The sequence below is a fragment of the Narcine bancroftii genome, chromosome 6 (assembly GCF_036971445.1).
Source record: "Narcine bancroftii isolate sNarBan1 chromosome 6, sNarBan1.hap1, whole genome shotgun sequence".
Lineage (NCBI taxonomy): Eukaryota > Metazoa > Chordata > Chondrichthyes > Torpediniformes > Narcinidae > Narcine > Narcine bancroftii.
In genome coordinates, this window is record NC_091474.1 from 189,270,675 (window position 1) to 189,289,037 (window position 18,363).

Sequence of the window (18,363 nt, forward strand, 5' to 3'; positions counted from 1 at the left end):
AACAGAATTCCATTGGATTCACGAAAGGGCAAGTGTTTGGCACAGTTGCTCAGCAGGTGGAGCTGTTGTCTCACAACTCCCAACAACCTCGATTCTTATCCTGACCTCGCGTGCTGTGCCCTGATGATGGGGGTTTTACCAGGTGTTCTGGTTTGCTCCATGCCCCAAGATGTGCTAGTTGGTGGTTTAAATGCAGCAGGTATGGATGGGATCCCCCCAGAGGTCTGGAAGGCTGGCGGCAAAACTCTGCATGTCAAACTGCATGAGTTTTTCAAGCTTTGCTGGGACCAAGGAAAACTGCCTCAGGACCTTCGTGATGCCATCATCATCACCCTGTACAAAAACAAAGGCGAGAAATCAGACTGCTCAAACTACAGGGGAATCACGCTGCTCTCCATTGCAGGCAAAATCTTCGCTAGGATTCTCCTAAATAGAATAATACCTAGTCTCGCCGAGAATGTTCTCCCAGAATCACAGTGCGGCTTTCGCGCAAACAGAGAAACTACTGACATGGTCTTTGCCCTCAGACAGCTCCAAGAAAAGTGCAGAGAACAAAACAAAGGACTCTACATCACCTTTGTTGACCTCACCAAAGCCTTCGACACCGTGAGCAGGAAAGGGCTTTGGCAAATACTAGAGCGCATCGGATGCCCCCCAAAGTTCCTCAACATGGTTATCCAACTGCACAAAAACCAACAAGGTCGGGTCAGATACAGCAATGAGCTCTCTGAACCCTTCTCCATTAACAATGGTGTGAAGCAAGGCTGTGTTCTCGCACCAACCCTCTTTTCAATCTTCTTCAGCATGATGCTGAACCAAGCCATGAAAGACCTCAACAATGAAGACGCTGTTTACATCCAGTACCGCACGGATGGCAGACTCTTCAATCTGAGGCGCCTGCAAGCTCACACCAAGACACAAGAGAAACTTGTCCGTGAACTACTCTTTGCAGACGATGCCGCTTTAATTGCCCATTCAGAGCCAGCTCTTCAGCGCTTGACGTCCTGTTTTGCGGAAACTGCCAAAATGTTTGGCCTGGAAGTCAGCCTGAAGAAAACGGAGGTCCTCCATCAGCCAGCTCCCCACCATGACTACCAGCCCCCCCACATCTCCATCGGGCACACAAAACACAAAACGGTCAACCAGTTTACCTATCTTGGCTGCACCAATTCATCAGATGCAAGGATCGACAACGAGATAGACAACAGACTCGCCAAGGCAAATAGCACCTTTGGAAGACTACACAAAAGAGTCTGGAAAAACAACCAACTGAAAACCTCACAAAGATAAGCGTATACAGAGCCTTTGTCATACTCACACTCCTGTTCGGCTCCGAATCATGGGTCCTCTACCGGCATCACCTACGGCTCCTAGAATGCTTGCACCAGCGTTGTCTCCGCTCCATCCTCAACATTCATTGGAGCGCCTTCATCCCTAACATCGAAGTACTCGAGATGGCAGAGGCCGACAGCATCGAGTCCACGCTGCTGAAGATCCAGCTGTGCTGGGTGGGTCACGTCTCCAGAATGGAGGACCATCGCCTTCCCAAGATCGTGTTATATGGCGAGCTCTCCACTGGCCACCGTGACAGAGGTGCACCAAAGAAGAGGTACAAGGACTGCCGAAAGAAATCTCTTGGTGCCTGCCACATTGACCACCGCCAGTGGGCTGATATCGCCTCAAACCGTGCATCTTGGCGCCTCACAGTTCGGCGGGCAGCAACCTCCTTTGAAGAAGACTGCAGAACCCACCTCACTGACAAAAGACAAAGGAGGAAAAACCCAACACCCAACCCCAACCAACCAATTTTCCCCTGCAACCGCTGCAACCGTGTCTGCCTGTCCCGCATCGGACTTGTCAGCCACAATCGAGCCTGCAGCTAACGTGGACATTTACCCCCTCCATAAATCTTCATCCGCGAAGCCAACCCAAAGAAGATAAATTGCCATAAGTGTGAGTGGGTAGTAAGAGACCAAGGGTGAACTTGATGAGCATGCAGGAGAGAATGTGTTACAGGGGAAATCAATAGACTAATGGGACCTAGTGAAGGTTAGGAAGGTCATTATTTCACCCATTCTGCAACGTGGAATATGAGATCACTTTAAACAAAATCATGCGAAGTGTTAACGGAGTCAACTAAAATTGGGTAAGAGTAAATAAATAAATAATACCTACTAATTATGTCAATTTATAACACCCGATTCATTAAGCATCTGGCATTACTGTATTTGTTCAGCAGCAAGGGAACATTTTGTTCATCTATCAAATGGAAAATAAGGTACACCAGATTGTGAGGGGCAACTCCTGAGAGTTGAGCTTTAAAAAGTAAATTAGATAAGGCAAAACATCTGTCACCCAAGAGACCCATTAAACTTTGAAACCTAATATAACCTTAACTCTAAAGAGCAGGCGGGAACTTTGTGAAACCAATAAAATGCAATTAATCATCATGACTCACTGGCAAACACCTCCAAAAAGAGGCAAACAAGAATCACAGATCACCTTCCAGTCTTGTTACACTATTTACCAAAGCTACTAGGGTTTTTAAAAAGTATTTCAACTGTGTTAAAAAGAGGTCATGGTCAAATTAAATCCAGATCTAGATTATACAAAATCATAACATGAGAACATAAGACACACTCTTCACCCATGAATCTGCAGGGGTTATTGATGACATCTGTTGCTCCCGGTGTGGCCTCTTCTACATCAGGGAGATTGGATGCAGATTGGGGATCACTTCGTTGAGCACCCTTACTCTGTCTGCTGCAACAGCAAGGACCTCCCAGTACTTTGATTGGACATCCCATGGCCACCCTGATATGTCTGCTCATGGCCTCATGCACTGCCATGATGAGGCCACATAAATTGGAGGAACACCTTGTATTCCATCACAGTTTCCAACCAGAGAGCAAGTTTCGACTTCTTCAATTTTCTGCAACATCTCTTTCCCTCATCTCTTAGACTCCCTTCCACCAACTCTCCTATCAGAGAGCCATCTTTCTTAGTTCTCTCTCTCTCTCAGCTCCTTCCCTATCACCTGCAAGCTTTTTCTCCTCCCCTTTCTCCCCCACCTTATTGAGACATCTGCCTGGTTTTTGACATATTCAAAGAAAGGCTCAGGCATGAAGTGTCATGTGCCTCTTGCTTTCCATGATGCTGTGTGCCCTGCTGAGTTCCTCCAGCACTTTCATGCACTGCTGTAGTTTCCAAGCATCTGCAGACTTACTGTTTACCTCTAGTCACATATCTTACCTACTTTATACGGCCGCCATTCATCAAAACGCTGTTGGATTTGCAGTGCAATAAAAGATAGAACCGTACATCACAGGAACAGGCCCTTTAGCCTACAATAGCTGTACTGACCAAGATGCCAACTTAAACACATGTCTACACATCAGTCTAATCCAGCATTCTCAATCTTTTTTATGGCTTATGGCCTCCTTTGGACTCTGCTCAGTTTATGAGTCCACTTCCCTGTGAAGCAGCTGTTTAGTTGGTTTCTTCTGTACTTCTTTCCTACCATCTCCAAGAAAAAAAAAATATTTTCTGTCCGTGGTCCTGCTTAAATATGCTGTGGCCTCTGTTGAGTATGGCTGGTCTAAACATGCCTCGCCAATCTGTTAAATTATCCCCATTCTCCACTCCGGTGGAAAATGGCTATCTAACCTTTCTATGCCCCAGAATTTAAAACCAGGTCACCCCTCAGCTTCCAACATTCCAAAGAAAGTGATCCATTTTTCCAACCTTTACTTTTACTAAGACTCTTATCAAGGCAGCATCTTTGTGAATCACTTCTCAACCTTCTGCATGGACTCCACATCCTTCCTGTAATGCAGTGACAAGTACTCCAAATGAGGCTTAGCCAAAGTGTTTTTTTTTAAAAATAGCTTCAAGAGGACCTTCCATCCAATAAAAACAAGTATGCTACAGGTCTTTATCCATCTATTTATACCATTGCCACTTTCAGACAGCTATGGCCATGAACCCCAAGATCATTGCCAATGCTCCCAAAGATCTTGGTATTTACTGTAAACTTTCCTCTTACATTTAAGTTCCATCAGCCATTTCTCTGCCCATATTTCCAACCCATCTATATCCTGCTGTCTCCTTTGACAATCTTCCTCATCATCCAAAACTCCACCAATTTTTGTGTTGTCTGTAAACTTATTAATCAGCCCACTCACATTATTGTCCAAATAATGTATCTATGTCATAGAGGGCCTAGGCTAATTCTTGCAGAATGCCACCATTCACAGACCTCCAGTCATAATATCACCCTCTTGGCCGAACTTCTCTTCAGTAGCAAAGCCAAATTTTGAATCCAATCTTCCAAGTCACCTTGGATCCATGTGCCTCAATCTTTTGGATCAGCCTACCATGAGGAACATGTTCCAATCTTAATGTGGGATAAGTCATCTTTCAACTGTTATCAGCAGTTTTAATTCCCTGGGGGGAAAATGCAAAATTCTAGATAAAGTAACTACTTCAGTTCTGTCTAATTTATCTTTTTAATCCTAAGAGATCAGGACTTCAAAAGGTGAGTAAGGAAACTTAAACTGAAATAGTACACCTAAGGATATCACAAACCTGAAATACAGTCACTATTCAGTAAACCCAACTGCAAAAATAGTAAATACATCACCAGTTAACTTGTTACATTGTGCATCTACTTTCTTTGGCTTGGCTTCGCGGACGAAGATTTATGGAGGGGGTAAAAAGTCCACGTCAGCTGCAGGCTCGTTTGTGGCTGACAAGTCCGATGCGGGACAGGCAGACACGATTGCAGCGGTTGCAAGGGAAAATTGGTTGGTTGGGGTTGGGTTTTTCCTCCTTTGCCTTTTGTCAGTGAGGTGGGCTCTGCGGTCTTCTTCAAAGGAGGTTGCTGCCCGCCAAACTGTGAGGCGCCAAGATGCACGGTTTGAGGCGTTATCAGCCCACTGGCGGTGGTCAATGTGGCAGGCACCAAGAGATTTCTTTAGGCAGTCCTTGTACCTTTTCTTTGGTGCACCTCTGTCACGGTGGCCAGTGGAGAGCTCGCCATATAAAACGATCTTGGGAAGGCGATGGTCCTCCATTCTGGAGACGTGACCCATCCAGCGCAGCTGGATCTTCAGCAGCGTGGACTCGATGCTGCCATCTCGAGTACTTCTTCAGCATGATGCTGAACCAAGCCATGAAAGACCCCAACAATGAAGACGCTGTTTACATCCGGTACCGCACGGATGGCAGTTTCTTCAATCTGAGGCGCCTGCAAGCTCACACCAAGACACAAGAGAAACTTCTCCGTGAACTACTCTTTGCAGATGATGCCGCTTTAGTTGCCCATTCAGAGCCAGCTCTTCAGCGCTTGACGTCCTGCTTTGCGGAAACTGCCAAAATGTTTGGCCTGGAAGTCAGCCTGAAGAAAACTGAGGTCCTCCATCAGCCAGCTCCCCACCATGACTACCAGCCCCCCCACATCTCCATCGGGCACACAAAACTCAAAACGGTCAACCAGTTTACCTATCTCGGCTGCACCATTTCATCAGATGCAAGGATCGACAACAGACTCGCCAAGGCAAATAGCGCCTTTGGAAGACTACACAAAAGAGTCTGGAAAAACAACCAACTGAAAAACCTCACAAAGATAAGCGTATACAGAGCCGTTGTCATACCCACACTCCTGTTCGGCTCCGAATCATGGGTCCTCTACCGGCACCACCTTAGGCTCCTAGAACGCTTCCACCAGCGTTGTCTCCGCTCCATCCTCAACATCCATTGGAGCGCTTACACCCCTAAAGCATCTACTTATGCCAATAGAATCCAACCAAACTGTTGTACTTCTTCCTCAATGTTCAATTCTGGGCAAGTAACCCCAGCAATGGGTTCACTTTCTTCTGTGCAATTACTTCTCAGTCTTCCATAGGTTGATTGAGAGCTACTTATGGTCATTAGATGTTGCTAGCTTGTGATCAGTTAGCCATACATCAGGTTCCAATCACAATGGGACCCAGTTCTAACTTTGATATCTCATAAGCTTTCCATTACCAATTTGGTTTGACTACCAAAATTACAACTTCATTTTTCTTCATGATCATGAGATGCTGCATTTTTTCCCCAATCACAAACCCTAGCTTTTTCCCACATTTTTGATTACCCAATATGAATGTTATCTTTTAAGGTTTATTGGCCATGTTATCTTGCATGAACTCCCACAAATCTGTTATCCTCATATTCCGTTCCTATCTACTAACATATACAATTGTACATTTTCATTGTCTAATTAGCAATACCCACCATCAGTGTTCCACTTGTTGCAGTTGTGTACTTAACTGCGTTGGGAGTGGTGCCGGTCATCGCTGAGGACATGGTTCAAGGCAATGTATGGGAGTAATAGCGCACAAGCTAAGGTTAGTACAGAAGGGTGCTTATGTGGTGATGGATATCGGACACAGGAGGAGGAGAGTGAGAGCGTCGAGATCACCCGTGTGGCGGGGAGCCATTGGAAAGGTCAGAGGGGTTTGGCTTGTAGTGTTTGATTGGTGAAGAATTCAGCAATGCAAATATTAGGTAATTATGTTAGTTTTCACCACAAAGTCTGTGGATACACAGTTGATAAAGATGAGATGCATTATTACTTCACCAATTAAGCAAAGGTGTGAGTGGAATAAGGAGTCAACTCCATTTTGTGCTGAAAGAAAAAACCCAAATGAGTGTATTCTTTAAACTGTGTGTAAACTGGGTAAATTATTGCAACTATAGATGCACAGCATTCCAATGAGTTTTGATTGGAAGCAGCACATGGATTCACCATCATCCCACTCCTGACACTTTTAAGGCTCATGCTGTGAAAGTTACTGAATGTTTATGAATGCTGAATCACAGAACTCAGCAAAAGTTGGGAAGATTTTTTTTTCCAGGAAAAAAGTTATCTGGTCTAACAATTAAATGAAGAGATTCACTTACCTTTCTCCCAGCAGTAAATTTCTTGCCTCAATTTGAATGGGATTGCTGTACTTGATCAAAATTTAACATCATGTAGGCCTTGTGGACAGGTCCCAGCTGAACAAAAGGAAAACCTTGGAAGTTTGTGCTATCAACATAGCAGGGTGGAACAGATCAACACCAACTCAATCCTACAGGACACCAGTGGGAAAAGCAGTTAACCCTAGTCTAACCCAATGTCCTATGGTTATTGATGATCTTGCTGATCAATTAGCTTGCATTTGATATCAAAGCATTTCATGCATATCCGATGGTTATCCAGTCAGATACTTGTACTTGACATTGAGATGTGGCAGCTGAAAAGACAAACATTAATCGATCAGATGAAGTTCATGGGAAGTATTTTTAAACCACTGCAGTTCATCTGGAGAAGATACTCCAGTGTACCTCAATTTGTGTATGGGTTTGGCAATTTAAAATCAATTATTCCTTCAACAAATAATGGAATATTTAAGATGCTATTGAATGAATTGGAGGGAAACCTGCACAATGTGACATTCCCATTAGTCTGGTACCCTTGTCCTTGGTTATTCAGGTTATAAGTTTGGAGGCCTGGTAATGGTCTTGACAAACCACTGTGGTCAATTTTATTGGCCCTGTACAACTGAAAGAGAGAGTGAATGGACAGGAGAGTACGTGAAGTCTTACTCCTTCATTCTGATGCTGAGCTCTGAGTATCATTGAGTTGCACTCAACCAAACCAGCCAATGGAGAGCATTTCACCTTTCAAATTAATGTTTGGTATTTGCTTGATAGATTACATAGTTCTTTGGTGAATTCTCATATTGTCAATAGTTGTGTTGTTTAAACTTGTTTGACAGCAACAAGACACAGTTATATTAACAGTTTATTTAAAGCAGCATTTGAATTACTGTATACCATTCGGTCTACATTCACATTTGCAATATATGTAGAAGCATAGAAGTTGTGCCATTTTGAGTGTATTAAAATGTTTAATACATTCCTTGGAATACAAATATAGTCCATTCTGTATTCTTCATTAAGATAACACAAAGGGGTGTAAATGATACAAAGTCAAACTGGTTCCATTCAGTGCAAATATTAGGTAATCATGTTTATTTTCACCACAAAGTCTGTGGATACACAGTTGATAAAGATGAGATGCATTATTACTTCAATTAATAACCTGTATGGACAACCATTAAACCAAAGCTGTCAAATCAGAAAAGATTAAAGTGGCATAATTGAAATGGAAAATTGCATTGTCCATTTCGACATTGGTCCATGTGTACTTATGCCTAAAGGAATGCCTTTTGCCTGCTAATGAGGTCAGACTAAAGTAAATCTAATAGTCAGCAATTTCTCGAAGTTATGGCAACCTGACAAATCAACACAGTCCATACAATGCTTTGGCCCCGAGTATTGAAGAGATAACATTGTATGCGATTTAAACAGTGGCATCTGAATTAGTGAAGCTTGGCTGTTTCAATTACAAAATAGTTTGGATTTCATTGCTAGAAAGCACATTGAATATTTAATTCCTAAATGTATTTAAATAAAGTATTTTCCTTTAGTAAATAATAAATTCTGATGTTTAATGCTAACCAGCATTTGAGTGCAATGACGATGTTTGATCTTCTGACTTCATTTCTTCACTGCCACCCAGATAATGACTCCCACCACCACGGCAACGATTACCAAAATGATGATCAAGATGCATATTTTCTTACGAGATTTGCGCTGTGGGAAATTTAAACACAAATAATTCATTTCTATTACTTTGAAAGTGATGGATAGAAAATAAAAGCATGTAGCCCAGGAGCCAACACCCCAACATAGATAGATGAGCATCAAGTAATTGGAAACAGAATGCAAGATGTAATGAGTGGAGTTGGGGGCTCAAGCTTTTAACAATTTATAAAAATGACTTGGATGAAGGGACGAAAGGTCTGGTTGCCAACCCTGTTGATGACACAAAGGTAGGTAAGAAATAAAATTGTTCAGAAAACATGTACAAGCTGAAGGAAGATAAACAAGTTAAGGGAGGGGGTCAAAGATTTGGCAATGCTTTAGAAGAAAAGGCTGAAAGCCCTGACTTTAATCCCCTGCAATTTAATTAACAAGAGGCAATGATAGAAACATTCAAGATCCAGTAAATGTTTCCTCTTGTAAGATCATCCAGAATTGGGGTTGCTGGTTAAAAACAAGGGATCACCAATTTAAGAAAAATGAAGTAAAATTTTTCTCTCCCTCACCCCGGCCATAGATCTTGAGTTTTTGGAACGCTCTTCTTAAAAGATAATGTTAGCAGAGTTTTTGAATATTTTCAAGGCAGCAACAAGTAGTTAGTTTCCTGATAAGCAAATGGGCATCACTGTCAGGAGGAGGTAGCAGCAAAATGTTATTGTTACAATCAGATTACTAAATGCAGACCAGAAATTCAGCAGAATATTTATTTTTCTGTAAATCAGATCAAAAAACAGTCAATGTATCCCCAAGTTTAAACTTTCTTTCTCAAATATCTCATGCATCTTCCGATAATTCAGAAAAGACCTTACTTGATATTCAGCTGCTCTACTCAGTTGCTGGTTTGCTTGTTGAACATGTACTTCACCAGTTTCCACGTTGGCTTCTATGCTGTCTATAGAAAGGCAAAGTATTATTTTTAAAAACTAAAAATCACAAATTTTCAGATTCAGAATTTTTAAAAAATATACATATTTAAGGCACCATTACAAAATGTTCAATGGTGCAGTCACTTGTGAATAAATACAGTAATGAATTGGGAAACAGTTTTGATCCATAAACCAAGATAGTGGAGGGAAAACTGTTAGTGAGACTCCAGAAAACCTTATTCCTAAATAAAGCAATGTGATCTTTTCACCTCAGTTTAACATTTCATCTTGAAAATGAAATGTCAGTATAGATTATGTACAAATGTTTTTAAGTAGAGATTAAGCCAATATCTTGCTGGCTCTTTACAACCTACTTTTTTTTTGTAACATTCTGTATAATTTCTGTAATATTCTTTGGACAAGTGGGCAGGCTGGAGACACATGGCAAATTATGATTCTATACTGCTGGTATAAACACGTATTCTAAACTGATGACACTGTATATTTTATTGTAATGGACTTCATACCAGTTGAGTGACAAATCAACTTCTAATTGCACAATTTCCATGACATCATTGCATCTTTCACTTTGCTCCTTTGACTTTTACGTTTCCTTATTTATTTTGTTTATTTTCACTACTTCCTTCTTGAAACTTTAAATATTGTGAGAAACCTTGACCCAAGTCATTGAATGCTTACTGAAATAAAATTTATAACCACAAGTCTTAGGCTCAAATTGAACAGATGGTGCAGCAACCTGCACCTGCCAGTTTCATTCTGCTCAATAGATCGAAAAGACAAACCACGAACAGTAAAGGGCAACATCAAATGAACCCATCCCAATTCTGATGAGGCTGCTCATCCAAAAATGATCTTTCCCCACAAATGCTACAACTTGCTGAGATATTTCCAACATCTACACTATTTTGCTTTGCTGACTTTATTATATTTATTAAGAGGAGCATGTCAAGATGCCAGATTCGTTATTGATTCGCACTCTGAGCTTGTGCTCAGGTTAAAAAAAAAATCCCGTTTTTATTGTTGGCATGTGAAAGATGTGGAACTTGAATGAAACTGCTTTCATAGCTTCCATGACGGGCTCCTTAAAAACCATATGGAGTGATATAGTATTCAAGATCAATTTGTGACTGAAGTGCACAAAATGGGCATACCCAAACCCTTTGTACTGCTGAAGTTATCTCTGTACAAAATTATATGCATTGTAAATCTTATATTGATCATAGAATCCATAATTTCCTTAAATGTGGAAAATAATCGTTCATGAATATTACTGACATCCACACATAAAAGCCATTTAAAAAAATATTTTATTTTAGAATTAAAAAACCACATCCATGTATACATATATTCAATAAAATGAAATACAAACCCCCCCACCCACCAACCCTCCCCTAAAATATTAAAGAAAAGAAAGGAAAAAGAAAAAAGTTTGGAGAATGTCAAAAAGAAATATAAAGTCTCAATGTAAATAATAATGGAACTGGGGGGGGGGGGGTTACCAACAGGATGGGCTTTCAGAGAGTCCTACAAATTTTCATCATTGTCAATTAAGTGACTGCTTGTATAATCATCCTGTGAAGTCCCAGGATTTTACTTTGGCTCTCTTGTCATTTATTTTCTTTAAGTAACAAACTGATATGAACACAATTCAATTCTCAGCTATAACATACTTGTTTTTACAAAAGGCATGCTCAATCGGTGCATTTTAGTAACAAACTGATTTTGAATTCTATATTACTTTATGCAGTTTTAAATGAACCAGTCATATTAGCGGAGACGGGTTCCTCAACCAATTTATTCACTCTTACTATCACTATTTTGTTAAACCCAAGCATAACTTCACAGTGAGAATCAATTATGACTGGCTTCTGTACATTTTCAACATAAATATGTTAATCAGTGATCCCTACCTAGATAATGCAATTAAGAGGTTTTATTGCTTTATATTAAATAAATGTTGAGAAAATGGTTAAAATATTGAGTTATTACCACAAACTTCATAAAATAAGTTGAAGTAATGGGAGGTACAAGACTTTAAAACAGGATAACCCCTGGAATACATGGCTATATCTTTACTAAAACACAGAAGTTGATGTGAAAATGTTAAAAGTCACTGGCCTTGGAGAGATTTGTAGAAAATGTCTGCTGTGGCAATGTGAGGGAGTGAAGTGATGTGGGAAGTGGCTAAAACCTGAAGTTCTTTAGGTCCAGATTTGAATTGGATAGAACTGTATCAGTCAGCTAACATGGAGCTAACTGGAATTCAAACAGTTGAGGAAGACTATTGTGGACTGCAGATGACACAAATAGTTATAATTTACTCTGTACAAACTTACGTAACAAAACAAATTTTGACCCGCGAATCAAAATCAGAATCAGAATTTAATGTCATGAACATGTCACAAAATTTGTTGTTTTGCAGCAGATGCGAAACTGCTATAAATTAAATTTAAAAAAATATATATGTAAATTAGTCCAACAGATGACAACGTGAGGTAGAGTCTGTGGTTCCTTGTCCATTCAGGTCTCATGGCAGAGAGGAAGTTTCTGTACTGTTGGGAATTTGTCTTCAGGCTTCTGCACCTCCTTCACAATGGTAGCAGCAAGAACCGGGCAGGCTGGGGTGGTGAGGATAGAGTTTGCTTTCTTGAGACACCGCCTCATACATGTCCTTAATGGAATGAAGGCACGATGACACTGGTTGTGTTCACAACTCTGTCATTTTTTTCCTGTCCTGTGCATTGGCACCTCCATGCCAGACAGTGATGCAACCAGTCAGAATTTGCAAGTCTTTGGAGACATATCAAACGTCTTCAAACTCCTCATGAAGTAAAGCCTTCTTTGTGACTGAATCGACATGATAGCTGCAGAATAGATCTTCAGAGATGATGACACCAGGAATTTGAAGTTCTTAACCCTTTCCACTGCTTACCCCTTGATGGGGACTGGTTTGGGTTCTCTTGATTTCTCCCTGCTGAAGTCAACAATCAGTTTCTTAGTTTTGCTAATGTTGAGGGCAAGACTATTGTTATGCCACCACTCAACCAGCTGATCTATCTCACTCCTGTATGCTTTCTCATTGCTGCCTGTGATTCAGATGACCGTGGTGTCATCGGCAAATTTGTAGATGGCACTTGAATTGTGCCTAGCCAACAGTCATGAGTGTAGAGCAGTCGGCTAAGCATGCATCCTTGAGGTGCATCTGAATTGATTGTCAGTGAGATGTTTCCAATTCAAACTGTCTGTAGTCTTCCGATAAGGAAGTCAAGAATTCAGTTGCAGAGGATGATGCAGAGGCCCAGAGCTGCAATGTGTGTAAAGGACCAAATCCTTTATATCAAGTTAATCTTTGTCCAAGTTATGGCTATCCAGTAGAAATTAAGAATTGAATGAAGTTGAATTTCACTTTTTTTTCCAATTTGATGCAACCCTTTGTTTTCTTTAAGCTTAGTCCAAATCACCCAATGTTTCAAGGAAAAATAAATTTTATTTTTATTCATACACAAGTTCCTTTCAATGTCCTCAGTATTTTGCTTTCTAAATCATAGAATATGCAAATCAAATGTAAAATGTTGCAGTGAAATTCTAGAGTTCATCAATTACACCAGTCAGAATCATTCTAATGATCAATGCTAGGATTCCTGGTTGAAATGATCTCAGAAGTGTAAATGGAGTACAAAAGACATGGATAATGAAGACAAAGGATCATCAAAAATAGCAAACATGAAAATGCATCATATCTAACTGCAATAGTGTGATGGTAAATGGAAAAAGATGGTGCAGCCACAGTATGGAGATAATTTATGTTCGTTTCAAAAGCTGGCTGTGAGTACATACTATTGCTATTTCCGACTGCACACCAGCATTTTAGATTTAGTTTTGCTTCAGACAACTGTTGTAATTAATTCCATCTTTGGTTACCTGGTAATTATACATTAGGCTTAAATCTCCCACCAAATGTGTGTGCCCATTTATATAAATATTTAACTTAACTGACCACTGATGAGTCTAACTCAATTTAGTGCCAGTTAACATTTTTAGACTTCAGAGAATCTCCTACATCAATTTATAAGTTTGCATTAATATCCAATGTATCAAATATATATCAAACATATGTATATATTTATATATATATATAAATATTTATTATATATATAAATATATATATATATATAACTCCTCAGACTTGACATCGACATAGCAGCTCTCAGTGAAGTCCGCCTGGCAGATGCAGGCAGCCTCCAAGAACGCGGCGCGGGCTACACACTCTACTGGTCTGGCAAGCCTTCGGATGAACGACGCCTATCTGGTGTAGGCTTCATGGTCAAGAGCTTCATTGCCTCCAAACTCGAAAACCTTCCGACAGGCCTCTCGGACCGAATCATGTCCATGCGACTCCCACTTCAAAACAAGCGTCACATCACCCTCATCAGTGTCTATGCTCCAACCCTCCAGGCGGAACCAGCAGAAAAGAACAAGTTCTACACCGACCTGCGCAACCTCATCCAACGTACCCCTACAGCCGACAAGGTTGTCATCCTGGGCGACTTCAACGCTCGTGTCGGCAAAGACTCAGAAACCTGGCCAGGAATCCTGGGCAAGCATGGCGTCGGCAAGTGCAACGACAATGGGCGCCTCCTGTTGGAGCTCTGCGCAGAACAGCGACTTGTCATTACAAACACCCTTTTTCAGCAGAGGGACAGCCTTAAGACCACCTGGATGCATCCCCGATCCAAACACTGGCACCTCCTGGACTACATCCTGGTGCGAGAAAGTGACAAACAAGATGTGCTCCACACCAGGGTCATGCCTAGCGCGGAATGCCACACTGACCACCGGCTGGTTCGCTGCAAGCTCAACCTTCACTTCAAGCCAAAGCCCAGGAACAATAAAGCCCCCAGAAAGAGGTTCAATGTTGGAAACCTGCAGTCAGACGAAGCGAGAGGAAACTTCCAGGCAAACCTCAAAGCAAAGCTCGACGTTGCAACCCGCCTCACGGACCCGTCCCCTGAAACCCTCTGGGATCAGTTGAAGACTACCATACTGCAATCCACTGAAGAGGTACTGGGCTTCTCCTCCAGGAAAAACAAGGACTGGTTTGACGAAAACAGCCAGGAAATCCAGGAGCTGCTGGCAAAGAAGCGAGCTGCCCACCAGGCTCACCTTACAAAGCCGTCCTGTCCAGAGAAGAAACAAGCCTTCCGTCGCGCATGCAGCCATCTTCAGCGCAAACTCCGGGAGATCCAAAATGAGTGGTGGACTAGCCTCGCCAAACGAACACAGCTCAGCGCGGACATTGGCGACTTCAGGGGTTTCTACGAGGCTCTAAAGGCTGTGTACGGCCCCTCACCCCAAGTCCAAAGCCCGCTGCGCAGCTCAGACGGCAAAGTCCTCCTCAGCGACAAGATCTCCATCCTCAACCGATGGTCAGAACACTTCCAATCTCTTTTCAGTGCCAACCGCTCAGTCCAAGATTCCGCCCTGCTCCAGCTCCCTCAACAGCCCCTAAGGCTAGAGCTGGATGAGGTTCCCACCCTGGATGAGACATATAAGGCAATCGAACAACTGAAAAGTGGCAAAGCAGCAGGTATGGATGGAATCCCCCCAGAAGTCTGGAAGGCTGGCGGCAAAACTCTGCATGCCAAACTGCATGAGTTTTTCAGGCTTTGTTGGGACCAAGGTAAACTGCCTCAGGATCTTCGTGATGCCACCATCAACACCCTGTACAAAAACAAAGGCGAGAAATCAGACTGCTCAAACTACAGGGGAATCACGTTGCTCTCCATTGCAGGCAAAATCTTCGCTAGGATTCTACTAAATAGAATAATACCTAGTGTCGCCGAGAATATTCTCCCAGAATCACAGTGCGGCTTTCGCGCAAACAGAGGAACCACTGACATGGTCTTTGCCCTCAGACAGCTCCAAGAAAAGTGCAGAGAACAAAACAAAGGACTCTACATCACCTTTGTTGACCTCACCAAAGCCTTCGACACGGTGAGTAGGAAAAGGCTTTGGCAAATACTAGAGCGCATCGGATGTCCCCCAAAGTTCCTCAACATGATTATCCAACTGCACGAAAACCAACAAGGTCGGGTCAGATACAGCAATGAGCTCTCTGAACCCTTCTCCATTAACAATGGCGTGAAGCAAGGCTGTGTTCTCGCACCAACCCTCTTTTCAATCTTCTTCAGCATGATGCTGAACCAAGCCATGAAAGACCCCAACAATGAAGACGCTGTTTACATCCGGTACCGCACGGATGGCAGTCTCTTCAATCTGAGGCGCCTGCAAGCTCACACCAAGACACAAGAGAAACTTGTCCGTGAACTACTCTTTGCAGATGATGCCGCTTTAGTTGCCCATTCAGAGCCAGCTCTTCAGCGCTTGACGTCCTGCTTTGCGGAAACTGCCAAAATGTTTGGCCTGGAAGTCAGCCTGAAGAAAACTGAGGTCCTCCATCAGCCAGCTCCCCACCATGACTACCAGCCCCCCCACATCTCCATCGGGCACACAAAACTCAAAACGGTCAACCAGTTTACCTATCTCGGCTGCACCATTTCATCAGATGCAAGGATCGACAATGAGATAGACAACAAACTCGCCAAGGCAAATAGCGCCTTTGGAAGACTACACAAAAGAGTCTGGAAAAACAACCAACTGAAAAACCTCACAAAGATAAGCGTATACAGAGCCGTTGTCATACCCACACTCCTGTTCGGCTCCGAATCATGGGTCCTCTACCGGCACCACCTTAGGCTCCTAGAACGCTTCCACCAGCGTTGTCTCCGCTCCATCCTCAACATCCATTGGAGCGCTTACACCCCTAACGTCGAAGTACTCGAGATGGCAGAGGTCGACAGCATCGAGTCCACGCTGCTGAAGATCCAGCTGCGCTGGATGGGTCACGTCTCCAGAATGGAGGACCATCGCCTTCCCAAGATCGTATTATATGGCGAGCTCTCCACTGGCCACCGTGACAGAGGTGCACCAAAGAAAAGGTACAAGGACTGCCTAAAGAAATCTCTTGGTGCCTGCCACATTGACCACCACCAGTGGGCTGATAACGCCTCAAACCGTGCATCTTGGCGCCTCACAGTTTGGCGGGCAGCAACCTCCTTTGAAGAAGACCGCAGAGCCCACCTCACTGACAAAAGGCAAAGGAGGAAAAACCCAACACCCAACCCCAACCAACCAATTTTCCCTTGCAACCGCTGCAATCGTGTCTGCCTGTCCCGCATCGGACTTGTCAGCCACAAACGAGCCTGCAGCTGACGTGGACTTTTTACCCCCTCCATAAATCTTCGTCCGCGAAGCCAAGCCAAAGAAAAATATATATATATATCAAAAATATGTATCAAAAATATAGCTGATAAGAAGTATGTGCTTGGACAACTTCAGAAGAAATGCTCATCAAACCACAATATTACCTGGAAATAAAACAAATTAATAAATAATACATCTCAAATTGTGAACAATACTGTTAATACCAGCAGTATTTTCTATGTTCTGGTGATTACTGTATTTATACAAAATAGAGCACAAGACTGTACAATCAAGATACAATTGGAATGCCAGATACTTACCAACTAGGTCCCCTTGTTCATGAATCATCATTCCTAAGTCTTTGAATATTTCATTAATATCCAGGATATCAGACTAAAATAAAAAGTGGCATTATGTTTATATCAATTTGTTAAAATTAAGCATTACAGTTATTCATTCCATTCATGCCAGTTCAATAAGTATCAAACCACAGGTTAAGCTAAACTTGGGAGTATTGTGTACATCTCTAATCATCACACTATAGAGTGTAGAGGAGGTACACCAGAATGTTGTCTGGATTGGAAGACTTTAGTTATGGAGAGAGATTGGATAGAGAGGATCAAAGGAGGCCCAGGGTCACTTGATTGAAGTATACAAGATCATAAGAAGCATAGAATGGGTAGATAGTCAGTCTTCTTTCCCCAACACAGGCCTATCAAAACAACAGGACAAAGATTTAGAACAAAGAGGAAGCAATTTTAAAGGGGATTGGTAGGGTTGTAGTGCAAGCTACTGCAGGGTGTGAAAGCAAGACACTTACACGAGGGGAGTACAGTCAATACTGATTTATTGACGGCTTTCCCTGCCTTATATAGGCCTGCTGGGCCTAGTTGTCCCGCCGCTTCCGGCAGAAATGACGTCACTGGCTTGCCGGCCTCTGATAGCTGGCATCCCCACCGATGTTCGCTGTTTCCCGCTGTGCTGCCTGCAGCCCGGGAAGAAAGCCCATTTAGTCGCACGGCCCTTGCAGGATCACCGCATTTAGCCGCCATCTTGCGTGCTGGGGCACCTATTGTGTCGTGGTCCACCACAAGATTTTTGTTTACACACAGAATAGTCGATATGAGGAATACATTGCAAAAGGAGGTAGTGGAATCAGATTCTATATCTATGTTCATAGGTGGTGCTTTAATACTTTGCCATTTAAAAAAAGCCAGATTTTTGTAATTTTATTTAGAATCAAATTAATATGTTTTGTGAGACGAATTCTGACTCAACTGCAGACAAATTATTAGGAGGCAGTATTGTAGGGGCCAAAGGGGGCTACTTACCTTTCTTGGGTTTGTTGCAGACGTTGATGGCACCCCACTGAGTGAGCTGCAGGCTTTGGTGGAATCCTGGGATCGAAGCTGCCGTTCTGCACCATGTTGCATCCACGCATGCGCTTTCCCCCTGTCAGTTTGCGCATGCGCGGTGGGTTTCATGGACTGAGGACAGTTGGCGCATGCGCAGGGGTTTG

At 42.5% G+C, this 18,363-nt stretch overlaps 1 protein-coding gene across 3 annotated transcripts in view; it reads right to left on the reverse strand.

The window, feature by feature from the left end:
- Positions 1-7,818: 7,818 nt before the first annotated feature.
- Positions 7,819-18,363, reverse strand: part of LOC138736885 (syntaxin-7-like) — a 71,063-nt gene continuing 60,518 nt past the window's right edge. For all 3 annotated transcript variants that reach the window (XM_069887037.1, XM_069887038.1, XM_069887039.1), the window contains 3 exons: positions 17,165-17,237; positions 9,504-9,586; positions 7,819-8,685 (listed from right to left, as the gene is read on the reverse strand). In XM_069887037.1, coding sequence (XP_069743138.1) covers positions 8,590-8,685; positions 9,504-9,586; positions 17,165-17,237 — 252 coding nt within the window. In that variant the 3' untranslated portion in view covers positions 7,819-8,589. The remainder of the gene's footprint in view (positions 8,686-9,503; positions 9,587-17,164; positions 17,238-18,363) is intronic.